Source organism: Myotis yumanensis, unplaced genomic scaffold (assembly GCF_028538775.1).
Source record: "Myotis yumanensis isolate MYYU_CA2020_CCGP unplaced genomic scaffold, mMyoYum1.0.hap1 SCAF_12, whole genome shotgun sequence".
NCBI classification, from domain to species: domain Eukaryota; kingdom Metazoa; phylum Chordata; class Mammalia; order Chiroptera; family Vespertilionidae; genus Myotis; species Myotis yumanensis.
Genome location: NW_027223763.1, coordinates 29056622 through 29084166, shown reverse-complemented (window position 1 = coordinate 29084166; position 27545 = coordinate 29056622). Strand labels below are relative to the sequence as shown.

Sequence of the window (27545 nt, the reverse complement as noted above, 5' to 3'; positions counted from 1 at the left end):
ATTGCCTATAGCCTTTAAGACCAGCATGGGGAGACAAGTCAGGGTTGACTTCCAGTCTTAGAGGGTAATATTCTTATTCCTGCTTGACAGTTTGATTCAGGTTAAAAGTATCCTGCTGCTTTCTGACCTGAGTGCACTATTTTCCTTTTTCACTAGCTGCAGGATAAGAGTCAAGCCAGGATCCCAGGGGCATGTGCCAGGTTTGGAGACCACACATGGGACCAATCCAGGCAACACTGTGGGCTAAGCCCAAGGCATCAGCCAGCAATTATTGCTAGAAGTAGCCTGAAAAGAGCAGGACAGGGTATTGCCTTCCAAGACAATCTCTAGTAAGCAACCTGATCAGAAATAAGAGGAAGAAACAGAGAATCCCTCAAGCCCAGAGGGAGAAAATGAAGCGATTGTTGCAAGAGTCAGAGGAAGAAATCATGGTCACCTTGGGACCCTCCTCCAGGACTTCCCCAGATAAAGCTAAGGCAGAGACCATGTGTGGCATCAAGAGCAAGTCCTCAGGACCTGCTGAATCCTTACCAGAGGACAGCTCCTTGCCCCCTTGCTGTGGGTCAACAGCCTCAGCCATTAGTGGGGATAGAGAGGGGGGCCTGGCCCAGTGTAGCAGCTTTGGACAGGAGGCCAGCAGCCCGCTTCCTCTGGGCTCCACAGCCTGTGCCTCAGGGTCTGGCTCTCAGGACCTCTCATCTGCCAGCATTATCACCAGCTGTCAAGAACCCTCAGAAGGGAATCAAGCCAAGTTCCTTTTGTCCAGGGGCCAAGGCTGGAGCCTTCAACAACAAGAACCTTTGGGGGATGTAGTGGACTACATAATCAGAGAGCTGCAAGGCATCAGTCGTCTCCAAACTGAGATTGCTGAGCTGCAGCAGCACTTGAGCCAAGTCCAGGGTTCGGTGGATGAAGTCTCTAGCTGTGTAGACTCAGTTCTGAGTGGAATAGGCTCGCAGGTGGGCAGCAGCTCCCTTGCGAAGGTGTGTGCAGGAGGAAAGGCCCAGGAGCCCCAGGTGGAAAGGCTTCATGAGGAAGCCATTCTGTATCTGTATGGACTTCCTGAGCAAGATGGGGAAAATACCTTGGAGCTGGTGCACAGCTTCCTGGCCAAGCATGTCTGTGTCAATGGCATGCAGTGCAATAGGTACATCAAAGAGGCTTATAGGACAGGCAGTGCCCAGGCCCCCAGGCCCACTGTTGTGAAGCTTGCCCATGTAGAGCACAGAGACTTCATCCTGCAGAAATCCATACTCTTGCAAAGTGCAGGGGTCCGGATTGCCACCAAAGAAGAACCAACCTGGCTACAGTGCTTTGGGGAATGCAGTAAGTATTCCCCAAAGGAGTCTCTATCGTTTTTGCAGCAACAGCTTCAGGATCATAATTCAAGTTACTTAATCCCAGACAAACCAGTTCTTCATGTCGAAAGAGAAGATAGAGGACCCTTGAATGGAGCATATCAAATGAGGACCCAGAATCAGCTTAGAGAACCCTTGATCCCTGAGCAGCAAAGCCTTTGCTTCCCACCCAAGGACAATGTAGCAAAGCCAAGTGATTTGTCTAAACCAGAGGATGAAGTAAAAGGAACACCAGAAACATCCCAAGTCATCAGTGGCAGCTGTGGTGAACTGACACAGAGAGAGGCTTCTCTGTCTGCCCTTCGTCAGTTAGAGGAACCTTCCCTAGTGTTAATCTCAAAAGAGGAGGATTCTGGGAAATCCCAGGTTTTCACACCATGTAGTCAAGGACTTGAAGCATGTGAAGTAGCAAAAAGAGAAAACAACTACAGTGATAAACGTGAAGACAGCAGCTGCCTGTCACTGTCTGGGTTGCTGAAGACAGAGGACAAGCTCCTGGCCTGTGAAGCCGGACTTGATATTCTGAGCTCAAAGCAGCTAGAGGACCTTTTGACAGACAAGTCCAGAAGGTTTGCAACTATGAGCTGTGACAGCATGATGGAGCAAATTATCATAGGGCCCGAGACTCTCAGTGGCATGGTTCCTATTGACTTGAATGAAGAGGAGGAATGTGCTGCTCAAGTCCTTAAAGATGTCTTTGAAAAGTCCTCTTGTGGTGTGGGTGGCTCGCAGGAGGATGAAGATATAGAAATTAAGTTTTATACAAGTAAACTGGGCCGAGCAATTCACCACTTCCGTTCAGCTCTGCAGGGAGTGTTTCAGAAGCTGGAGAACAGTGGGTCAGTCAGTCCTGAGGACCTGGAAAGCAATGAGAGTTGTTCCCAGTCAGAGAACAGTGATAGACTTCTTGGGACAACGAGTTCAGGGGGTGCCCAGGATTTCTCTGTGGAGAGCCCTGGGAGCCAGGGGAGTGAGAGCTTGCTCAGTGTGGTCTCTGGCAGAGTGGGCATCTCCACACAGGGAGACCAAACCTCTCAGGATCCCGGCAACTTCTCTCTGGCTTCTCATAACTCACCTCTTGCATATTCATTGCCAGGTTTGACTCTGGCTCCGGGTCTGGAAAGTGAAACGTGTCCCAGGCCTGAATCTCCCAAGCAGGGCAGACTAAGCTTAGAGCAAGTGTGTGCAGAGACCATCTACCTCAACAAGTGCATCAACAATTTTAAAAATGTTCTAAGAGAGAAAAGACTGAGGCAGAAAAAGCTTTTGCATGATCTGGTCCAGAAGGCAAACCATCTCTCGGTAGAAGACATGCACCCAGGTATTCCGAGTCTCTATTTAATGGGGCTGCAGCTGGGTATGGGCTCTCTGTGGCCAGCATAAGACTTAGCGTGGTGGTGAGTTTCACAAGGTGAAGGGGGAGGTTCACAGCTTGAATCAGTGTAAATTACTTGAGTATAAATTTTAAACTAATCCTGTGGGAATTAGAGTGAAAGAGGGTTCTAAAAGCAACAGGAAAGAAGTTTCTGTCCCTAAGGAACTTCCTATATAGCAGTGGGGTGTGTGTGTGTGTGTATGTGTGTGTGTGTGGCTTTAGAAAGTACCTTTTCAAAAGAGGGAGGAACATTTGGGCAGAATTAGTTTGCAGCTTTAGAACTTTTAGGATATTCCAGAGTAAAGTAGGTGCAGAGTAAGAAGCAGGAGTGGAGGGTGAGGCATATTGACTCACAGGCACTAGAGGGGCTAACGCAATGCTACGTTGCATTTAAAAATTATTCTTATTTCTTGCTGAGATAAGATTGCCATTTCCCCAGCAGCTGATGGGGCTTCTGCACGTTGTAGGCCACTCTGGGAATTTCCGCTATCCCCACCTGCCTCCTTCCTGGTTCTGGACTTGACAACATAGAACCTTATTTACAACTTGGAACTGTCCAGAAACTGTTCATAGTGCTGACCTAAGGGCCTGACTCTGCCCTCCCCAGGCCATGTTTCCATTCTTCCATCTCCAGCTAAAGGCTGCTCACCTAAGAACCAGAAAATTGAATGGTTTTGACTACAAGGAATACGAGAACTTTTTCTAGGCAGTATGGAGATATGTAGCTTTAAAATTACCTCTCCCAGTCAAATTTAAATTGACCCAAAGAGCATACACTGCATTCATCCAGTTTTAAATATAAATGGAGTTGTCCTTTTATGCATATAACCTGATTAATCTTTCTAAAGCAAAATTAAAATTATGAAACATATTGTGTTGGTGAGGGAATAGGTACTCACACATTGCTCGTGGGATGGGACTGTAAATTGGTATAACCCAAGGAAGGCAGTTGGAAATTTATCAGAATTGTATGTACCCTTTGAGCCCCAATATCATTTCCAGGAATATACCCTGCAGGTATATTTTCACCTGTGAAAGGGATGTATGTTCTAGGTTGTTTCTGAAGCATTGTTTTTAATAGCAAAGATTGAACACAACCTAAAACTGGTCATTAAGAAAGACTGGTTAAATAACTTACTGGCATGTCCAAGCAATGGGCTACAGTAACATGTAGCTATAAAAAGAATAAGGTAGCTTTTTACTGAAATAGAAAGATATCTAAGATAAATTGACATGTGATTAAAACAAGGTACAGAACAGTATGTCTAAGATGTCCAAAGTTGTATAAATAGGAATGGGAAAGAGTACACATCCAAACCCATAGTGTCTGTTTGTATATGTATAGAATATGTAACAAAGATACAAAAAAAACTGATGCACAATTTCCTGTGGGAAAAGGTATTAGGTGAAAAACTAATGGGATGAGAAAATTCTTCATTAATATCTTTTAATATTCTTTTAGATTTTGAGTCCAGTGGTTGTAATATCAAGTCATAAAATTAAATTAAAAATAAAAATTTTAAATCATGTCACTTTCCTTTCAAATATCCCTAGGGCTGCTCCTTAGAGTTTATCCAAAAGTCTAAATTCCTTCTCTTAGCATTCCAGACCTCTACAACTAGTCTCTAGTTTGCATTTCCAGGCTATCTCCCATAGTCCCACTCTACTCCACCCTAAAGGAAACTTTGCTGTTGTTCAAATTTGCCTTGTACTTTCTGTTCTCAGTATATTCACTTATACATGCTTCCTTCTATCCTAAGGAGCTGTGTTCATCATATCAGCCTAGCAAAATGTACTCTATTTCCTTTCTGAATGGTATTTTATTGTATGTACATATACCACATTTTGTTTATCCACTAATTTATTGATGGGCACTTGGGTTACTTCCATCTTTTGGCTATTGTGAATAATGCTGCTATGAATATGAGTGTGCACATATTTGTTTGAGTTCTTGCTTTCATTTATTTGGGTATATACCCAGAAATGAATTGCTGGATTATATAGTAATTGATTTTTTGAGGCATGGCCATATTGTTTTCCAGTGGGCGTACCATCTTACATTCCCACCAACAGTGCACAAAGGTTCCACTTGATCCATATCCTTGCCAACATTTGTTACTTCCTGCTGGAGTGTTGGGTTTTTTGTTTGTTTGTTTGTTTTTTGTAATAGCCGTTATAACGAAGTAGAGTGCAAAAGTTTTAAGTGAAGTTTTGATGAAGTTCAATTTATCTATTTTTTCTTATATTGATTCTGCTTTTGGTTTCATAGCTAAGAAACCATTGTCTAATCCAAGGTCATAGAGATTTACTCTTATGTTTTTTTCTAAAGGTTTTATAGTGTTAGCTCTTACATTTAAGTGTATGGTCCAATTTGAGTTAATTTTTGTAGATTGTGTGAATAGGGGTGCAACTTCACTTGTTTGCATGTGGATATCTAGTTATCTCAGCCCCATTTTCTGGAAAAGACTGTTCTTTCCCCCATTGAATGGTCTTAGTACCCTTGTCAAAAATCAACTGACCATAAATGTAAGAGTTTGTTTCTGGATTCCAATTCTATTCCATTGATCTTTTGACTATCCTTATGCCTCAGTTCCTTCTTTTGGAAACACTTCCTTCACTGTTCTCAGTCTTGGTTCTCCCCCATCATTATTGACTGTTCCTCCTCATCTTTCCCAACCTTGTAGTATTCAGTCCTCACTACTTTTTTAAAAATTCATACTTGTTTCCTAGGTAATCTCTTCCAATCTTATGAGTTTCATAAGCATTTCCAGATTTATATATCTGGCCCAGAATCTTCATGAACACCAGATTCCACATCTACTTAACATCCCATTTGGATGAACATAGGCATTACATATTTGACATAACCCAAATCAAACTCCTGCTCCTGCTCCTCAAGTCCTTACCAAACCTGTTTTTGTGTACTTGTCCTTAACAGTAAATGGCAGCTCCATCTCTGCAGCTGCTTGTGCCCAAATCTACAGTCATTCATGACTTCTTTTCTCTCACAACTAACATACAATCAATTAATAAATTCTGCCTGCTTTATCTTTTTTTAAAAAATCCTGAATTTTACCACATTTCTGTCTTTACCACTGTCATCCTTGTCTAAGCCACCATTTTCTTTCATCTAGAATAGATGATTGCAGTAGTCTAACTGGTCTCCCTACTCCTACCCTTATTCTTCTACAGTCTGTTCTCCCCACAGCAGAGTAATGAGTCAGATCATATCACTTCTCTGCTCACAGCCTTCCAATGATTTTTCTGTCTCACTCAGAATGAAAGACACAGTGTTTATAAGGGCCTATAGAGCCCTATTGGAACCGGCACTCTCGCACACTTGCTTCGCACCAATTATGCTTGAACCTTAGGCTTTGCATTTACTGCATGTTCTCTGACTGGAATAATTTCCTCCTAGAATTCTGAATAGCTTCTGTACTCATTTCCTTCAGGTCTCTGCTTAGATGTCATTTTATCAATGAGGCCTTCCTATAACCTTTTGTGAAATTTTAATAGCACTGTAACATGATCACAGGGGACATTATCTTTGCCTCTAACCTGCAGTTTTTAGCAGAGCCCCTATCACACATGATATGGAACCAGAATGCCTGGTTTGAATTTGCCTTTTTCACTTGCTGTGACTTTAAGCAAGTTTTTTAAACCTCTCGGATCTTCAGTTTAACAAAAATGTTGAGATACTAATAGTATTTACCCAGGAGAGTTGTTATGAGAAATAAATGAACTTATTTAAATAAAATGCCAGTTACATAATATGTTCACATAGTGTTAGCTATTATCGTCATCTTCACCACCATTATTAATTGTCTGCTCCTCCTATTAGAGTAGAAATTCTCAAGATCAGGGAGTTTGTTTCATTCATTGCGGCATCGCTGGTGCCTAGCGTGCAGTATGTTCTCAGTAAGTATTTGTTGAAGAAAGGAATCCCCGCAATAACCCTGGAGGTAGCTGTTCTTATCTACGTATTACAGATTAGGAAATGCAGGCTTAAATAAATCAGTGCCTCAAGTCTTTTGACTCCCAAGTACAAGGAAGTTAAGATATATATATATATAAAATTCTTGCTCTCAAGAAATTAACAGCGTATAAAGGGAGACATTTGTACAGATAATTACAATGAAGCAGTACTAGCAACATACTGCTATAGAAGTGTGCATTTAAAAGTGTGGGTACCAAGGGCACGTGATGGAAAGGAAGATAAAGAAACTTTTACAGAGGCATTTAACATTTGACCTAAGTCTTAAGAATTAAGTCTGCATCTACCCAGTAGATGTGAGAGGGCAGATCAGGGGAGCCTTGATGGCCTTGTCAGCAGATTGGATTTTATTCTTTAGGCATACTGGGAAACTCCGGGAAGAACCAAAGGACACAAAGTAACTTTGACGTGGTAAAATGTATTTAAGATAGTGGAGGAGGACAGAAACCTTTCCAATTTGAGTCACATGGTCAATTAAAGTGTTCCTTGACTAATTGTCTTTTCAAAGGGAACAACAGAGTGCTAAAAAAAAACCTACCACACACACACAAAAAAACCAAAACAAAACAAAGGAAACAGCAATGGAGTGCTTTCCTAGAGGTAGGGAATAGATGTAGAGGAGACGTGTTCCCTCCGCCCCCAATCCAGGAAGTGTCTTTTTCATCTCACTCACCTTCCTGTAGCTGCACTGTTCTGGAGGATTCCAGTTCCTGAGTTGATTCTTCTGTCAGGTGACATGACCCATTTGGTCATCAGAATGGCTTGAAAAATTGGGAACATATGAATTAGTTTCTATGATTCTCCCTTCTACTTGTTATGTAACACCAGTGAGTCTTTAAAGGGAAGGGAAAAGAAAGTAGAGGGGAGCTAATGGGCCCAGGTGGTTGGACTTTCTGTAGAGAAGAAAGTCTATGTGTGGCCTATCTATGTGTGGCCTAGAAGCCAATGTAGTCTCTGAAGAATTACCTCTGAACTTTATACTTCCTCTATTGTGGCTTACTTGGATCCTTCTGGAAGCATTCATTTCCTTTGGAATATTGTTCTATATTTGATAAATAATCAGACCTGAGATTGAAGTCATAGTTTTATCATCCAGATCATGGTGACGTTGGTTAGGGCAGTGGTCAGTTGATAACCTCAGTCTATAGCCATTGAGCATCCTGGTTCTGGCCTTAACTCCAGGCCCTAACATGGCCTAGCTTACCTTAGATTCTGAGAAAATAGGCTAGGGCTTGCTGGGCAAATGCATGGCCAGCTCTGCTTTAAAATGGAAAGGGCTCAGCCACCAGGCCTTTGGGGTTTGAGGACTTACCCAGGTCCAGAGTGAGCTCATATACCTTCTGAGGAAGGAACAAACTCAGTCTGTGCTCAGCCAGCTCAGATGGCCTGTTGGAGTGGCCCTTGGCAACAGAGCTGGTCTGGTGGCCCTGGTGGCCCTGATCCTGCATGCAGGCTACTTTGGAAAGGGCAAAGGAGGTACATTCGTTATATCTACGAATGTACCTCCTGTAGGTCCTTTGTCTAGACTAGAATCCCCAGGCAGACTTTGTCCTTTGGTTTAAGTAGCCAAACCTGGTATGTCCTACATTATAAAAGCAGGGACCAGCAATATAAGATTCTGGGAGCTGGGCTTTGTGAACTGCCCAGTTCAGAGCACCTCTCCCTCTCCTCCATGTCCCTTGAGGGTTGCTGGCATTTTCTTTGGGTTCCCTGCTATAGGACTGAACCTACTAACCGCTCTGCCCTTTTTTTCTGCTCTTTCTCTCCTTGCAGAAGGAAAGCGAGGAGCCCTTCAGGTTGTGTGTCTGGCCTTTTGGGGCCTTTTTGTTGTCTATTCTCTACCCCTCTCTCCTGGCCCTGGGTGTTTGTGTGTGTGCGCCGAGTGTACATGATCTGTGCCTCTGAGCTTTGGCTGGGCAGATAGTCTGTTTTCCCTAAAAGCAGTGTGGGTGCATGCTCCGTGCTTGTGTGTGCTCCTGCAGACATCCCTGGAGCACGGTGTGAGAATCTGTGTGCCAGCATGGTGCACATTCAATGTGGCATGTGTGTGCTTATATTTGTACTCAGTTTGACTCCCCAGATTGCCCTCCTCCTCTCCTACTTTGTGTGTCCATTTTCTACTTGTTGCTGTGCCTGGCATATGCTGTAAACCCTCTCTGAGCCCAGCATGCATATACTCTTTGTATTTGAGAGCAGGTGTTGCTGCAGGCATTTTGTTCCTCTTGCCTGTGGCCCTAAGTGTGAATGTGCTTCTGAGCAGATTTGCTGGCCTCTTGTGAGCACAAGCTTCCATAGACCTATGATGTGGTTCCCTTATGCCATGTGAATGCATACTATACTAATGCTCTGTGCCTGCAAGCACTGGTTCTTGAAGACTGAGAGGGTTTTCTTTGTCTATGATTTGGGCCCTAGTGAACACTGAGTCCTCCCCAAAAGGGTGCGCACAGGTGCTATAGCCCTCTACAGAGCAGGATCCACACTCACCTTGTTTCCCTCAGGCACAAGTTATATCTACGAATGTACCTCCTGTAGGTCCTTTGTCTAGATCTCCTTTCACTCCCCTGACCCTCCTTCAGTGCCCTGTGTGTGCATGCTGTTTGCTGTGTCTGCAGGCTTCTGCAGACCCACTGTATCCCTAAGCACAAGAAATGTGTATGATCTGAGCCGGTGAACCCTGGCTCCCAAAGACTCTTTGTGACTTTGTTTCCTTAAGCCCAGTGCTTTCTGGCAAGCATTTAATTCTAGGTAGGACATAAAAATCTGCTCAGTACAGCAATTGTTTTTTCAAAGGGAATAGAAGTTCTGGTTGGTAGGACCTGGGGACTTAGGGATGGCCATCACTCACAAAACAACCTTAGGAGACTTGCTTCAGCCACTTCTGGCTGCCTTTTGGGTTTGGCCCTTTCTTTACCAGTATCCTACCCACAGGCCAGGGCAGGAGGCAGATAGGCTTGACGAGGGCACAGACAACCTGCGAAGAGTCCTAAATCCAAAGTTCATTTTGAGCTGACCTAAGGTAGTTCTTGCCAGCTTTTACATCATCCATTAACCTGTCATACCTCTCCCTTTTCTACTCTGTCTTGCCTCATTCAATCTATAACTTCTCACATCTTTAGCACTCCCCAAACTTCACCCCCTGTCCAGAGCAACTTACTTGTGCCTCCCTTGTACTGGAGCTCATGTGCTCCGGGATAGTTAGTGAGAGCCCAGGTCTCAGGTGGCAGGGTAGTTGGTGGTGGTGGAGGGGAACAAGGTAGGGCAGGAAGCCCCAGACCTACTCGCACTGGGTCCTTTGAGCCTAAACAGTATTTGCCATTGGTTCTCAGGAGAGCCCTGGCAGCTTTGGAACTCTGTACACTGCCTGAAGGATTTGCTTTGGGTATTTTGGTGCAGAAACCTTTAAAAATTGTTTTCAACCTGTTTCTTCCTTGAATTATTTGGTACCTCAATGTTCAACTTCTCATCAGAGAACTCATAAAATTTACCAGAGTGATAACCCAAGTGTCTAACTTGTCTTGGATACTCTGGTAATATAGAACTTATCAAATGTTGAGTGAACTCAGTGTCAATGAGTTCAGGCTTCAAGGAACCTAAGCCAAGTCAAGTCACAAGATGAGAGGAATTTAGAAAGACCAGGTTGACTGTGGCAGCCAAAGGAATTTAGTAATATAACTGGAAGAAGACCAGATTCTATATGAAGTTGTCTTTTTGCTTCAGTGAGGCCTGGAAGCCTAAATGGATCCTTTTCCCAGCTTTGGTTACTGTTACATATACTAATGGGTTGTGTGGGGGGGGGGATATAAATTCTGGCAGCTCTCACAGTCCCAGTAGACTTTAGCCCAAAGATTTCAGTGAGCTTGGTCTTGTATCCTTCCTATTCATCCGGGAGAGGGGAGATGAAGTACTGCTCATTTCAGCAGCCTGCTTGTTGCCTTTGGCTCATCAGGGCATTGGCCTAGACATCAGGCTAGCTATGTCACCACATGGTGTATGTGACCTACACTCCTCTGAGCCTCCTGCTTTACTGCTCACTGCCTTACCAAAGAAAGATGGCAGTCTCCTTTCTTTCCTAGGATCTAACTTTTTTTCTATCTGTTTTTAAAGATTCCAGATGATGGCGACTCCTCTTTGCCCCAGTGGCTCCCAGAAGGGTAAGTGTTTCTTGTAAGGTTTCCGTGGATCTTGTATAGACCCTAATGCTGCTTTTAGCTTTTCCCCTGGGAAGTAGGAGAAACAACTTCATACGCTTGATCCTTGGGAAGGAAGATGTTCCACTGTAGGGATTGATTGGTTCTCTGGGTCAGAGGAGAGAACTCTGCAAACTGATTACTGAGAGGCAGAAGAAGAGAGAGCTTTACCAAGTGGTTCCCTGGAGCAGGGGAGGGGGCTTGAGGGCTCCCCCATTCTTGCCTGTGGAATTTCTGATCCATTGCATAGGGGTGATTACTCTAGGTAGAAGATAGCAGTAGCTGATTAGATTTCTCCCTGGGCTCTGTCCTGCTTTAGCTGTTGTGAGTCACCTACTTGTTCCATTTCACTCTAGTCAAGACATAAGTAGCATCCCTTATGAGCTCTGTGTGTTCGTCTGTGCTTCTTATCTGGGAGTTTCAAACCCATGTGACTGCAGCAGAGAGTCATTTTAAACTGCTCAACTGCTGCTTGTTCTTAAGAGAGAAAATAATTTAAGTGCTTCTCTACCTCCACTTCCCCCACATGTACTGCCAATTCATTATTTGTCAGGATCTTTCTTCTCTCCCACAAAGACCTTCTGACATTAGAATTCTCAGTGGCTGCCTCCTCTCCCTCATGACCAGAGGAGAAAAAAGATCAGATCATAATTTTATCTATTACATTTTTATGTGCTCCTTTTCCTTGTGATTTGTCTTTTAAATCAAGAGTTAATCATGTGAATGAACCACCCTTCTTTCGTCAAAAACTCATCTATGTTGCAAAAAACTTCATGTCTTAAATGGTCTATATTATAGTTTTTAGAATTAGCCACAAACTCGTGGCACTAGTTGTTTCTTCAACAGCCCTTCTTCAGGGCTTTAGCTTTTTCCCTCTAATAATTGTAAAATACATACATGCCAATGGAACATACCCAAGCTATTTTTAAAGGGAACCATGCAATGATTTTCTAAATGCCTCCCTATTGTTGTCTTTCCTTCCTTCAGCTCAGTCCTTGGAAGCTGCCACAAGTTTAGAACTTCCCTGGGTCTGGTAGTCTCATTGAAAACAAAGTTCACTGCCTGTACTCAAGAAGCGACTTTATTAGAAATCAACATATCAGGTTGCCTGTTCCAACTCCTGGCCTTGACCCAAATTGTGGCTCCATTTAAAAAAAAATTTTTTGGGGCCTTTATTGCTGGCGGTACCTTCTTATTCTTCTGAGATATACCTCTTTTCAGACTAGTTGTGGTGTACAACCCAGCCACCCCACATTTCCCACCTCATTGCTCTCATTAAAACCAAGTGCATGAGTTCTTTTCATTGAGACTAAGAATGGCAGCTTCCAAAAGGTCAGTGAAATACTGTAGTTCATCCCCCTCATGTTATAGAAGTAATACCAAGACCCCAAAAGAGGAAGGAATTTTGGCAGAGGACATGTAGAGAGTTAGTAGAAGAGTTTGGGATAAAATCTGGCTTATCTCAATGTGAAAATGGTGTTCTTTGGAGAACATCCTTTGTATTTTTGTTGGATATTGTTATGGAAGAACAGACAAAGAACAATAAAGTTAATAAATATAGAAAAAATATAAAAATTTTAGAAATCTCCAGCTATAATTTTTTCTTGGTCCCTGTTGATATGTCCATAGGGATAGACCGGACACTCTGAGTTCTTTTCCTGTTTCCTTCCTAAATGGTCTTTTAGAAGTCTCCATCCCACCTCCCCTGCCTCCACTTTATGATGTGGGCTCCTTTTTCCATGGAGACCCTTTTTCCTCAGGATGGAGACGATCTCCTTGTACATGTCATTATTTGGTAGTCTTGCTCACCTAGGCAGCAGCTCTTCTGTAGAGCTATTCCTATGGGTTCTGTTCTAGCACAGGCCAAGAAAGGCTTATTTTGGGGGAGCAGTGTCTCTGGCCTGAATGTAGAGAATAGCCCTCTTAACCATCAGTTCCCATCTTGCCTTATGGAGCATAAGGTCCTTCAGATAAACAGAGTTGCCTGTCACTATGGGATAAAAGATCTCTAGGTCCTTGGCTAAAACCATAGAAGGAGACAGGTAAGTACACTCTGAGAGCAGATTCCATTGCTCATCATCCCATGGCTTTATTTCCCTCACTTCCTGTCTTCCTTACCCCCCTTGAAAGCACATCTTCCTCCGGGGAAAAGGTGAGCAAGGAAAATGGACAGGACTAAAGGTTCTGACATATTTTCTTCCCTCCTCAGGCCAGCAGGAGGTCTCTATGGCATTGACAGCATGCCAGATCTACGCAGAAAGAAGCCACTGCCACTTGTCAGCGATCTGGTGAGTGAAACTCTTGTGCAGGCTTAGGCTGTATCCTCGGGGTAGCCCCCATTGGACCTTGGCAAGCTATCAAAACTGGTAGTGGTCCATTTAGTGACAAGTATTGGTCTGAAGAGCAGTCATTTTTTAATTTTTATTGATTTCAGAGAGAGGAAGGGAGAGGGAGAGAGAGATAGAAAACTCAATGATAAGAGAAAATCATCTATTGGCTATCTCCTGCATGTCCCCTACTGGGGATCGAGCCCATAACCTGGGCATGTGCCCTGACCAGGAATTGAACCATGATCTCCTGGTTCATGGGTCGACACATCCACTGAGCCACACCAGCCTGGCAGAAGACCAATCATTTAAAGACTTACTGAGACTTAGTGATGGCTTCAGTGAGACTTTGTTTTACCTCACTCCCTATAGAACCTGAGGTTCTTCATGAGCTCAAGCTCCCACCTGGAACATTTAAGGCTTAGGCCCTCAAAGCTGGGCTCTGTGGTTATATTCTAGGTATCTAGTTCTTCTAGGTATCTCTATAGCCTTTTTTTGATGACTTAGAATGGAAACTGCCTCTAGCTCCAACCTAGATCATTGAGCTTGGCATGTGATGAGCATGGCTGGTACAACTTCTTGGAGGTCAAGTGGCAGTCTCCTCCCAAGACATAGACTTTCTAGACTATCTCTGTGCCCCTAGTTCTTCTTAGTGTCTGTCACTGAGAGGTAATGATAAAAATTTGTAGAATTGAATTGAAATGGGCTTAGGAGTTAAAGCTGATCTCAGGACCTCCAGGATGATCAGAAATTCTCATTTTGGGTTGTACGTCCTGAGGCAGGATTAGCTCAAGGAATTTTCCATAACAGAGTGGATAGTGGAGATAGAGTGGAGTACAGGCTCTCCCAGAGCTCTGAAACTAGATGTTCAGTAAGACTTTTACCCTTTTTCTTGTTACCATGTCTGCTCCTCTTTTCCTCTCCCTATTCAGTCTGTTTTTCTGTCCACCTCTTTTCTCGTTTCTCCTCCATTCTCTGCTATTTTTCCACCCACGAGTTTCTTTCTCTTTAGTTGGCTGAATGGAGCTGTCCTTTGCTATTTTCTCTTAATCATTTTTTCTTTCCTACTATTGTGTATCTTCTTGTTTCTTTTTTTCTTCCTTTCAAATGCACCTCTTCTCCCACCAACTCTTCATCAAGCTGGTTGGATGAAGATACGTTCTGATGCTATCTCTTCTTAATTACAGTCTTTCATTGTCTTCTTTCTCCCCTTTTTCCTCTTCTTTCTTTCTTTTCTCCCTATTTTTTCTCATTCTCTACTCCCTCTTGCCCACCACCTCCTCTTTGCTTAACTGTTTGGATAGCAGCGTCTCATTCAGTTCTTATTTTCCCTCCTCCATCTTTTAATCTTTCCTATATTTCACTTTCTGGCATAACTCTTCTAATAGAAGCTCTAGGCCTTACACCCAGGCTACCTGTTGAATTGAAGACAATTCCATTGGATAGAGGCAGAGAGTTTTGGAATGTGTTTCCTACATTGGATATAGAGAAGAACCTCTCAGTTGCCTCTGAAGGTGTTTTGTTTTTTTTTTGTTTTTTTAATGCCCTTGGGGTAGCTTTAACATCATGTTGTTCCTTTTTCTGCTTTCCTCTGCACAGGCAATGGTGAGTGTCTCCAGAGCCCCTTTCTAACCACTATTAAGAATCTATATTTCAAACCACCCGGCCCCTCCTAACTGTTCTTCCTGCTTAGACTAATATTTGTATTCTGTCTGCCCAGTGTCCACTACGTTAGGGAAACCATGTGCCTCTTCATGGGCTGCCCCTAATGCTTGGGCTTGGCATACATGAGGCCCCTCTATGCAAGGGACAGGCTAGCAGGGTGCAGCCCTAGTTCTCATACTTACCCCCTTGCCCTGCTTGATTTGGCTGAGGGTACATTGCCCCGTTTACTTTCGTAGTTCCCTGCTCATTTGAGCTGCTGACATCTAAAGCCACCTGGGGTTGTGTGGGCATGATGTGGTACCAGGGGATAGATGATAGCATGGAATCGTTCTCAGGGATGGCTCTTGAATGTAACTCTGACAGAGTTGTGTGTTTATTCTATTCTTAATGACCTACTTCCTACTGTAATTCTAAACTTTTCATTTTTCTTTGCCTTTCTATAAACAAGGGGTAAGATACCTTTGGATGATAGGTACCCTGAGAGAAGTGCTTTTCTAATATTGTTTGAACAGTCCTCTGAGGGCCTTGGGTTTTGGATCTTAACCTGGGATGCTGTTATCTATTACCCATGGGTAAAAATAGAAGACAGTAAGTTACAGTCAGTTTGCTTTGATCACTGAAACTCCCTTCCCAGGACTTTGCCAGTCCTTGGTGGGAGCGAGGACTGACAGTAGGTCTTCCCTTACAGTCATTGGTCCAGTCCCGGAAGGCAGGGATTACTTCTGCAATGGCTACCCGTACCTCTTTCAAGGATGAAGAGCTGGTAAGTGACCCCTGGGCTTTCATGAATCCACTGGCCTAAAGATCTAGCCATCCACTGGTGATCACCTCTGTAGCCGTACGAATTGAGAACTCAACAGTGTAGGGCATACGTCGTTAATGGAAAAGATAGATAGCACTGGGTCTCAGTCTTCCACACTGGGAAAGGCGAGGGACCAGACCAGGGGTAAGCCCAAGTCTCATGTGGGAGTATGGACCACTGAACTCGGGGTATTATAGTGGGTCTAGAACCCTATGTTTCCCAAGAAACCTTGAATGCTGGGGCAAGGCTCAGAATCAGTATTCAGGTCAGACCTGTCTTTCATGACCTGGAGCACACAACATATGGGGGCTTCTTTCTGCCAGGCTGGACTATGCACTGCATCATTCTAGAGCATCTTCTCTACTACCAGAGGGGAAACCATGGTCTTGATTGCCCTACAAGGTCTCATTCTGGTATCTCCCAGCAGAGACCTAAAGTCACTGGTGGGTAATGGTATGTATCTTTCAGAAATCCCATGTGTATAAGAAAACCCTGCAGGCCTTAATCTACCCCATCTCGTGCACCACACCCCACAACTTTGAGGTCTGGACTGCCACTACCCCGACCTACTGCTACGAGTGCGAAGGCCTGCTCTGGGGCATTGCCCGGCAGGGCATGCGCTGCAGCGAGTGTGGAGTCAAGTGCCATGAGAAGTGCCAGGACCTGCTCAACGCCGACTGCCTACAGCGTGAGTGCTCTTGTGGGATGAGGGGTGGGGAGCACGGGCGGCAGGGCCTCTCCAGAGTAATCTGTCAAACAAGAGCTAGGATGGCTGGACGTCATTCCTCCCGCCTACCTCATTCTGAAGCTCTTTCCTTTTCAGAGAATGTAGAGTCCTGAGTCAAGTGCATGGCCTTTCCAAATAACTGGTTTTGTAGCACTTTCTTAAGCACCTTTAGAAAGAATTCTTTGAGTTTTCTAAGGCCCTTTGGTGGAACTAGAATCTCTTCAGGATTCAGATGATCCCAGAGGCTGCACTTGAGTAGTGTACACACCACAGTGGCCACAGTTCCTAAATGACTAGAGCATGTTTAATTGGGGACCAAAACTAATGAGGAAAGAGAATTCTGTGAGAGGAACTCTCAGTGTTAGGCCTCAGAGAGAAACTTCCTGAAGTATAGACCGTAGGATCCAGGGAAGGCAGCATTTATTCCATGCTTATGGATGCAGCTTTTAAACAACAGGTCTTTGCATTAATTGCTAGCAGCCAAGTGGGCTGCTTGCCAGAAACCTTCTGAAATGCTGCTGTGTAGCAAGAGTGTCGATTTTCTCAAGGACCTTTCAGAAGTTCCAATCCAAGGGCGTAGCATGGCATAGGATGTGCTAAATGGATGCAGCCCAGGTCAATTTTCATTTATCAGCAATATCTTCTGCCTAAGGTTTCTGTGAAGCACATAGTGTAATGAAATGCCTTTTTATGGGCCTCCCCGGACAGAAAACCTGCTTGCCATCCTCCCACGGTTAGGATGCAGATGTTGGCCCCGCCCTTTTTTAATTTCTCTAGGTTTTGTAGTAAAGGCCTAAGCCTTTGGAGAATAGAGAGAGGTAAGAATCAGTCTGCAGGGCTGATAAAGCTGAAGGATGGTTTCTGAGAAGCCTAGTTAATGAACTATACTGGAGGAGTCTGTGTTCTTTCATAATTCTTAGGGCAGCAGGGAAAGTCTGCTAGTCTTCGAGATGAGTTGGCTGGGGTCACAGCTAGTGATGATGGCCCTTGCCATCCTGCCAAGATAATAATGATGATAGTAATAACAGTGACCATTTATTGAGTACCTGCTAGGTGCAAGCCATGGGGCTAGAATTCAGTGATGGTGAACCTTTTGAGCTCGGTGTGTCAGCATTTTGAAAAACCCTAACTTAACTCTGGTGCTGTGTCACATATAGAAATGTTTTGATATTTGCAACCATAGTAAAACAAAGATTTATATTTTTGATATTTAAATGCCATTTAACAAAGAAAAATCAACCAAAAAAATGAGTTCGAGTGTCACCTCTGACACGTGTGTCATGGGTTCGCCATTACTGGGCTAGATGCTTTATACATGTTGATGTAATGCTTCATAGAACCCTGAGAGAAAAGTGATGTTTTCTTCTCTTAAAAGAAACGCGTTTACTCAGCTAGGAGTACTGGAATCTGGATTTGAACCTAACTCTGTCTGTTACCTAACTCTGTCTGGCCATATTTTTCTCATCATACCAAACTATTTTCTGATTAAAGGCACTGGGGCATGGGACAGAACTTAACTGTGTGCTATGACCAGTTCTGGGGTCTATATCATGGTTTGGAAGTTGGATGAGATTGGTGGAGTTGTCATGCCCACCCACCACCCCTCCATGATAACTGTGATATCAATTGGTGATATTTGAGCCTTAGACTTGAAGAGTATCTTTCTCAACCACCATCCAGGTGGAAGAAAGATAAAACCAACTGCAGACTGAGCTACATTTTTTTGTTTCTTTTTTTTTTAATGAAAAATTCAACATATACCAAAATAGAATAATATAATAAACCCCCATAACATTTTTCAAGTTTTTGCTACCCTTTGAATTGCATTTTAAAAAAAATATATTTTATTGATTTCTTACAGAGAGGAAGGGAGAGGGATAGAGAGTTAGAAACATCGATGAGAGAGAAACATCAATCAGCTGCCTCCTGCACACTCCCCACTGGGTATGTGCCTGCAACCAAGGTACATGCCCTTGACCGGAATCAAACCTGGGACCCTTGAGTCCCCAGGCCGACGCTCTATCCATTGAGCCAAACGAGTCAGGGCTTGAATTGCATTTTAAACTTCAGCAGGCCTCATAAGTGATGAGCTTTTCCCAGAGATATCTCAGTCTTCCGAAGCTGCTTCCACTCCTCAGTGACCTCTCCCAGACTCCATTCCTCAACCTGACCCTTAATCTTATAGATGGCCTGCTAGTTATGTTACTTTCTGTCTCTGGCCATCCCTCAGGGGCTGCAGAAAAGAGCTGTAAACATGGAGCTGAGGACCGGACCCAGAACATTATCATGGCCATGAAGGACCGCATGAAGATCCGAGAGCGTAATAAGCCTGAGATCTTTGAAGTGATCCGGGATGTCTTCACTGTGAGCAAAGTTGCCCATGTGCAACAGATGAAAACAGTGAAGCAGAGTGTACTGGATGGCACCTCCAAATGGTCGGCCAAGATTACTATCACTGGTGAGTAGGCCTAAGTGTAAGGAGACAGGAAGCGCTAGGCTATGGAGAGGAGCCTAGGGAAGAAGTCACCTGAGTGTGAGGGAGCCAAAGGGCTGGGAAGAAAGAAGACAGAACTGAGGGAAAGGAAGAGGGCCTCATTATTCATCATTCCTCCTCTCCTAGGAGGCTGGGAGAGGTAAGACTGGCACCTGCAAACAATATGAGTGATAACTGAAGGATTTGGTAATAATCTGATATTATGGACTTGATTGACAATCTGATAATACAAGAGCTGGGGGTGGAGGAGAAGGGACTGGTAGGAGATCAGGAAATAGTTAACCAGGGACTAATTATATTAGCTGGGTGGATGTGGCTGAAGGGTGCATCTATCGGAGACAGTAAGGAACAGTTTAGGGGTAAGTGGTCAGTTGGGGTTTTGATGGGGAGCTGAGATTCTTGAACGAGGCTTTGAAGGAAAGACTGGTGGCTTGGGACAAAAGGTAGATCTGGAGGAGTTCCTGTGCAAGAAGCAGAGAGAGGCTTTTCAAAGATGGAGAATGTATGAGTCATGCTTTGGAGGATTTCTGACTTCTGGAGCATACTTTGAAGTCTCCTCTATGTATTTGGGTTGCAGTGGTGTGTGCTCAGGGCCTGCAAGCCAAGGACAAGACAGGATCCAGTGACCCTTATGTGACTGTGCAAGTGGGTAAAACCAAGAAGCGTACCAAGACCATTTTTGGGAATCTGAATCCTGTTTGGGAGGAGAAGTTCCATTTGTAAGTCACAGAGGTCTTTGTCTTACGTGGTACTATGTATATTTGGGGAGCAACACTAAATCCTGTTATTCTGGGCTTGGCCCCTAAGAGGGATGGGGCAGAGACAGTGGAGAAAACCCATTTCTCACATGCTTTATTTGGGCAGCAGCCATTTTTTTTTCTGGTTTTCTTCTTATGGACTGTTGTATCAGGGTTACTTTACCCAAACCCTATCTTAACTAGGGTTATTAACGGGGATCCTGGGCACTTCATACTGCTTTTTCTAGCATTAGAAAGATTTTATTACTGCTCAGTTACGGGACCGGGGACTGACCACCCTATTGTGTACCTCCCAGCACTACCACCATGCCTGGGAAAGGTTAGGCTATTCTGGGAAATGGGGAAGAAATGTCCTTGTCCTACAACTGGGTATTTCTGGCTTGAAGGAAGAAATAAGCAGTCTGGAGGAGTTTCCATTTAACCTAAAAGGGATCTGCTTTTCTTTCTGCCTCAGCTCCCTCCATTCCCACCCAACTCCCAACCCCACCAATTCTTTTCCTATTATCTCACTTTATTAGACTACTTCATAAGATAGTAAGAGATGGTTGTTGAAAGCTCTAGTCTGGGATTTGGACTAATGTCTGGAGAATCGAGATGCTTTGTCACACCCCTAAGGCCCAGGCCCAGGACTTGAAGTCTGGATGAGCTAAGCAGGCTGGCCATATAGACACCTTCTGTTGGCTCCTTGGAGAACTCATGTGAAAAGGGATTGATTGGGGTCTAGTAAAATCACTCTCCAATCCAGAGGCAGTAGTTACTGGGGGATCACTTGGTTTTTTGAGAATCTGAATGGTTCTTGCTTGAATCCTTCTTATGATTTATTCTAAATGAATTGACTCTGTTGTCAATTTTCCCACTTTTATCCATTTAGTAAACTATTCATCAAGCCCCTATTCTGTACAAGACACTGTACATGATATTTTGTATCTAAAAATGAATAAGGCAGTCTCTGGTTTCAAGAAGCTCATTGTTGATTTGTTTATTATTTTATAAGTACACCAGTAGTTATACTATTATATTTTAATGAACATGCAAAGATATTATGAGAACACAGAGAAAGGAGCAGCAAATTCTGTCAAGTGCAACTTTTGGGTGAGGCAACAGGACCCAGAAAGCAACTGTTTGGGAAAGAGGTAGAAGGGGCTGGGACCTGGGCAAATTCCCTTCTCCAGAGCAAACACCATAGAGGAAATGATCATTCAAGTGGGTATTAAAGAATGATAGAAGTTCACCAAGCACATACGTAGATACATGGAGGAGCTAGATAGAAAGTTAAGTAGATATGACAAGGTGGACATGCCATGAACATTAACACCTTTACTAACTCTGGAGAGGGAACTATCAGTTGCTTCCTAGGGCTCTGTAGCATCTGTCCAGCTGTTTTCCTCTGGGTGCTGTTGATATAGCTAGCTGCACAGGAAATCAGAATTATCTCTGATTACTCTTCTTTTCCCTCTTTTTTTTTTTTAAATCCCAAGGCAACAAGGACTGGATAATGGTATATAGAGCCACCCAGGCTGAGGAATGAAGAGCCATTTGCTGGGATAGCTTGGCTCCCGTGGAACTTTAGTACCACTGTTCTCTAACTCCTTCTCTGCCTCTGTAGGGCTTCAAGTGTAGTTGATGAAGCTTTGGGAGGGAATTGGAATGGGGGCTGCTGGGTCTGTCCCTAACAGAGCCTGCCTAATTCTGTCACAGTGAGTGCCACAACTCGTCTGACCGGATTAAGGTACGTGTGTGGGATGAGGATGATGACATCAAGTCGAGAGTAAAGCAGCGGCTAAAGCGAGAGTCTGATGATTTTCTTGGCCAAACCATCATCGAGGTTCGGACACTGAGTGGCGAGATGGATGTCTGGTACAACCTGGGTGAGGAAACAGCACCAGAGAAAGTTGGTGGGAAGGGAGAGAATGAATGAGGAACTTAGAGAAAATACTGTCTACCAAAACTACCACTCAATTGCTAAAGCATACCTCTATGCAGAACCTGCCTTCCCTGTAGAGAACCAACCATGGGTAAAGATGGGGGACAGAGGAGTGGGTGTGGCTTGAACTCGCTCTAGCTGGACATTCTCCAGATTTCAAGAATCCCTTTAATCTTCATACACATCCCAGTGCCTTTAGTTCCATATTCTTCTAATGGAATAAGAGGGTTCCTATTGGGAATATTTGGGGTGTTTGTGGACTATATGGTCACTCGAGTGAGTTCACCCTGTTAGGTGAACCCTGGGGTTAGTGCCTCCTTTTCATTGGGTTAAGCCAGAGTGGTAACTGTCCACGCTGTAGTTGCATTGGTGTCAATTTCCATCTTCTTTCCTTCCTAGAGAAGAGGACAGATAAATCAGCCGTCTCAGGAGCTATTCGACTGCAAATTAATGTGGAAATCAAGGGGGAGGAGAAGGTTGCCCCGTATCATGTGCAGTACACGTGTCTCCATGAGGTGAGCCAGCCCTTGGTAGATGGGGTGCTAGAAAGCAATGCTGGGAGGGGCCTTTGATAATGAATATGATTGCTAGATGGTTGAAGATTTGGAGCCTGTTTTTTATTTTATCCTTGGCTTACTGTGCTACTAGACAGCCCAGGTAACAGTCCCAGCCTCAGTTCTCTTTCACTAACAGCCTACTAGGGCCACAGGAGGAACTGAGCGATGACTTGAAGGACAGAATTTCTGAGAAACCCTGGACCTTACCACCAGATTTTTTTTAACTATATATTTAACTCCTTCCTTTGCTCTGTCTTCTGCAGAACCTTTTCCATTACCTCACAGACATTCAGGGCAATGGAGGAGTCCAGATCCCTGAGGCCCGAGGAGACGATGCCTGGAAGGTGTACTTTGATGAGACTGCCCAAGAAATTGTGGATGAATTTGCTATGCGCTATGGCATCGAATCCATATATCAGGCCATGACGTGAGACTCTCCTAGGGTTTTGGGATGTGGCTACTAACCCTTGGGGTGGCTAATGAAGGCACACTGCTAGGGTAGACAGTTCCTTAGGGTAATATGCAGTGATTCATTGCTTCCCTCTCTGAGCTAAGTCAGGTACGTGTATGCCCCAAGACAAAGAGGGTATATGTATAAAGGGAGTGTGTTTATCAATGACTCAGGAAGAAGGTACTTGTCTGTCTACCCCAGAGTTCAGACAGAAGGGGAAAGGGCATGGGAGGGTATGCAAAGATAAACCTAAACATCACAGGCCTGAGGAGATAGGGCATGTGTGCTCATCTATATGTGTGTGACAGACCAGCTTTCTTAGATTGGTGTGGATGTTGGAAAGGGCACTGAACTGTAGGGAAAGCAGCTGGAGTTGACCAGGACTCCTCCTATAATAGAATTCCCGTCTACTATGAGAAGTACGGTTTGTCTATTGGTGAGGCTGCACAGGAAGCAGCCCTAGGTAAGCAGAGGGTAACTGTTGCCCTGGCTGTGCTCATTTATTCTGAAATTTGTATTGAGTTCCTTCTGTGTGCCACACATTGTGCTAGGTGTTGAGAACACAAAGATGAGTAAGATGGGGCCTCTGTGCTTGGGGAACTTATTCTAGCAGGAGAGATGGACCAGAAAACAAGCAATTACAATACAGTGTGATAAGTGCTGTGATAGAAGTAATCCCAGGGTATTATGAGAGCATCTGCATTTTAGGGGAGGCCTGTGAAGGAGGCCATTAAAGAGTTGACACTTGAACTAAATCTTGAAATACAGAAAAGGAGGGAGGGCCCTTTTAGTAGGGCATTTACTGGGGTACTCAGATACTACAGAGCAAAGGACATTCAAGGAATTACAAGAAGTTCAGTATATAGACGAAGAGAAGAAATATGGTGAGCAATGAGGTTTAAGAATGGTCCTCTGACATTCTTATCTGTTCGCTCTCCCTAGATGATCTTATCCCAACCTGTGACCTCAACCATTACTTTTAGGATCAGGATTCCCAGGTCACTTTCTCCAGATCAGGCCTTTTCCTGAATTTCAGATCCATTTTCAGCTGCTTCCTGGGTATTCATTCCCACATAGGCATTGTAAATCCAGCCTGCCTAAATTCCAAATCAACACTGTCTTCACCCAATATGCTTATCTTCGTATATTCTCTATTTGAGTAAATGGTATGATTTTCTATGCAGTTGTCCAAAAAAATTTAGGAGTCAGCCTAAACTTTTACTTGCTACTGTATCTTTAACTCCCAACATCCAGTTTCTAAAACCTCTAGTTTCTATCTCCTAAAAATGTTTTTAATCTATCACTATTACTATAGCTCAACAATAATGATAATAAATAACTTGTATATAGCATTTCCTTATGTGTCAGGCGCTGGTCTAAGCATATTATAAATGTGAACTTATTTAATACTCATATCAACCCCATGAGGTAGGTATCATTATTAACCATTTTACAGATAAGAAAACTGAGACAGAGAGAACTTTAAGTAATTTATCCAAGGAGAGTGAATGGTGGGGGTGAGATTCAAACCCACAGTCTGACTCTAGAGTTTGTGCTCTTAACCTTTTTTCTGTTCTATTTAGTGCTTTATTGCTTCTTTTCTGAATTATTGCAATAACTCTCCAAGTGATCTTTCTGTCTTATTCTTATCTTTATCCTAGTCTTTTCTTTCCAATTTATCATCAAAGGGACCTTTCTGAAAGACTAATCCGATCACACTACACTTTTGTTTAAAAATTTACTTTAGCATTTAGGATAAACTCTTTTATTATCTATTCTCTACCTACTTCTCTTGCATTTCTTGGTATTCCTCTATCAGACACCTTAACAATAGCCAAACTGTTGTTTCCCAAATAAATCACTCTGTCATGAATATATTTGTTTTTTGTATGCTATTTCCCTTTGTGTATACATTTCTCCATTTGATTAATTCTTACTAATCCTTTAAGACTTGTTTTAACCATCTCTTCTTTGGGAAGCCTTTTTCTAATCCTTCCAGTCCTAAACCATTCTGATTTAGGTGATTTTTCCTGTATGTTTCTATGGTATTTCTGCATAGCACACCTTGAATTATTGACTTACTTTCTAATACTTTCTCTGCCTGGCTATCTCATCTTTGTGGGCTTTTAAAATCTTTACCCCAGGATATGTTTATTTTGATCTTTTTTTAGAGAGAGGAAGAGAGAGAGAGAGAGAGAGAGAGAGAGAGAGAGAGAGGAGAGAGAGAGAGAGAGAAAAAGGAAGGAAGGAAAAGAAAAAGGAAGAAAAAAAAGAGAGAGAGAGAGAAACATGGATTGCTTGCTTCCTGTATGAGCCCTGACTAGGAATCAAACCCACAACCTTTTGGTGTATGGGATGACACTCCAACCAACTGAGCCATCTGGCAAGGGCTGAGCTATTACATCTTTGGATTCTAGTACTTAGTACAGGGCCTGGCACACGGTAGGCATTTATTGAATGTGTATTTGAATAAATAAGCTATGAAGATCCTTTTATATCAAGGTGATTGGAAGCTTTATACACATGAAGATCCTTTTATATCAAGGTGATTGGAAGCTTTATACACATCAGTGAGATCTTTTAATTACTTGTCTTCCCCTGAAAGCCCTGAGGAGTCTTTGAGGCTGAGGGTGCTGTTTTTCAGGCACTTTGCATGTTTGTCATCCAAGTACATGTGTCCTGGTGTGCCAGCAGTGATGAGCACCTTACTCGCCAACATCAATGCCTACTATGCCCACACAACTGCCTCCACCAACGTCTCTGCATCTGATCGCTTTGCAGCCTCCAACTTTGGGGTGAGTATGATATAAAACATATCTACCCATTTGTTATCAATTAACAAAGTTTGATTTCTCATGGTCAATACTGTAGAGTTGGTTGATGAGCCAAAATTCAGATAGATGCCACCTAGATAGGTGAATTTGTTTCTTCATGAGTATGCAGACGATGCTGATAGACTATTCTTATTTCATTATGGATATGTTGACTTACTAATAGACTCTCCTCAGACACAGATAAATGAGAGAAAAAGAGCATCACTATGGTTTGGGGGCACACCTGGGCTCAGGTAGAACCTCTCTAGGCCAAGAGTGTGGCTGAATCGTCATGTTCGTTAGTCCTACAGGTCCACAAATGGATCTTTCTTTATATTACTCAGTCTCTCTCTGACAGATTCATACCACTTAAATTCATATGAGACTATTGCCTAAGCAAGGATATCAGTGTATACTCAGCCTATCACTTTTCTAGTGTCTGGACTGTTTTTTTCTATTCAGGGTGTGCCCTTTCCTATGTTAAGGTACTTGAGAAGTCAAATCTTTACTCAAAATGTCACCTGACATAACTTCAATATAAACTAGATGAAATATCTTTGACCCACCACAAAAATGACCTCTTTAGGCATAAAATCACTGATACCCCCAAATCCATTAGATCTGTTTATGGACCTAACAACTTTTTCTTGTTATTAAAGAGTCTTTCTATAGATGAATTAATATCATTGATTAAGCCTTTGTTTCATTCTGTTATATCCCATTATATATTGACTTAATATTCAAAGATATCTATATATATAAAAGGCCAATATGCTAAGTGTCCCTCCGACCGGTCGCTATGATGCACACTAACCACCAGAGGGCAGACGCTCAACATAGGAGCTGCTGTGACATGCACTGGCCATTTACAAAGAAACGGCACCATGGACCTGGTGTTGACAAAGCAACACTGGGCTTCCCCCAAGTGGGACACAGGCCCCGCCACCACCCCAGAGAGACAGCCCACCAAATTGCAGCCAATGCTGCTAAGACCCCATGGCACAAAATGCGGCCCATAGCCCAGCCCAGCCCAAAACAGTGGCTGTGGGCACCGGGTAATGACATCACATAGCAACATCCGGCTTCCTCTTCTTAGTGACTAGCCTCCTTAGAGTTTCTTCAGCCCAGGAACACATCTTGCTTTATAGCCAGGTGCAAACATTTTACACTTTAACCAAATGCCTGTGAAGCGTTTTCCCATGCCTCATCTCATTTGATCCTCACAGAAGTCCTGGAGTAGGTAGATAGGAGACTAGGTAGAATCCTGTTTTCTTTTCGTTAGCCGGAAAACAGAGATTTAGAAAGTTTAGAAACTTGATCCGACTGAAAAGAAGTAAGAAATGGTGGACCTTGAAAATGACTTCAGGTTTTCTCACTGCACAGAATATAGTCAAACACTGCTGCAGTTAAATGTTTTACCCTTTGTTCTCCCTGCGTGATCGACAATAATAATCTGCTTCGTGTTGATATTTACTGCTGTGTTACTGACAATTACCTGAAAGAGAAGTTGAGGTACTTCACTGGGCTGGAAAAAGTTTAGCTAAATCAGAAAGCAGGTCTAATTAAGCAAGTGTATCTATATATATAAAGCTCTCACTGGTGCCAATTACATGTGTGTGTTTTGATCTGTCATTATTGATTGTGAATTTGTTTGACATTTCTATTACTAGTATAGAGAAAGGGTGAATAGCAATATTAAAATATTTCTTCTAATTAATTTCTTTTCAATGTGCATGACTTTGTGCACTGGGCCTCTAATCCTATATAATAAAGAGCTAATATGCTAATTAGACCAGCAGTACGACCTTCTGGAATGACCTTCAGGAACGACCAGTGGGCGGCGGGTGGGGCTGAGATCGATTGCCCCGTAGAGGGTGGCGGCAGCTGGGGCTGCAAGGGCCAAGTCCCTTGCACGAATTTCGTGCATCAGGCCTCTAGTATAATATAATCAATATATGCATTCTAGGAGTGCTATGCCACAGCATATAGGCATGTGATTCCACATTTAATTATACCTTTCCTATAAAAATCAACTATGCCCTAACCGGTTTGGCTCAGTGGATAGAGCATCGACCTGCGGACTCACAAGTCCCAGGTTCGATTCTGGTCAAGG

At 43.4% G+C, this 27545-nt stretch overlaps 1 protein-coding gene across 10 annotated transcripts in view; it reads left to right on the top strand.

Annotated features, from left to right (window-relative positions):
* UNC13B (unc-13 homolog B) overlaps window positions 1-27545 on the top strand; it is a 138484-nt gene that overhangs the window by 95719 nt on the left and 15220 nt on the right. For 5 of the 10 annotated variants that reach the window (XM_070431275.1, XM_070431272.1, XM_070431270.1 and 2 more), the window contains exons 2-13: window positions 157-2679; window positions 8501-8523; window positions 10832-10878; window positions 13124-13202; window positions 15595-15669; window positions 16177-16396; window positions 18666-18893; window positions 19507-19648; window positions 21386-21555; window positions 22011-22126; window positions 22432-22595; window positions 25264-25414. In XM_070431275.1, the coding sequence (XP_070287376.1) occupies window positions 393-2679; window positions 8501-8523; window positions 10832-10878; window positions 13124-13202; window positions 15595-15669; window positions 16177-16396; window positions 18666-18893; window positions 19507-19648; window positions 21386-21555; window positions 22011-22126; window positions 22432-22595; window positions 25264-25414 (3702 nt within the window). In that variant the 5' untranslated portion in view covers window positions 157-392. The remainder of the gene's footprint in view (window positions 1-156; window positions 2680-8500; window positions 8524-10831; window positions 10879-13123; window positions 13203-15594; window positions 15670-16176; window positions 16397-18665; window positions 18894-19506; window positions 19649-21385; window positions 21556-22010; window positions 22127-22431; window positions 22596-25263; window positions 25415-27545) is intronic. The other 5 variants (XM_070431279.1, XM_070431280.1, XM_070431278.1 and 2 more) reach the window with 1 other exon arrangement.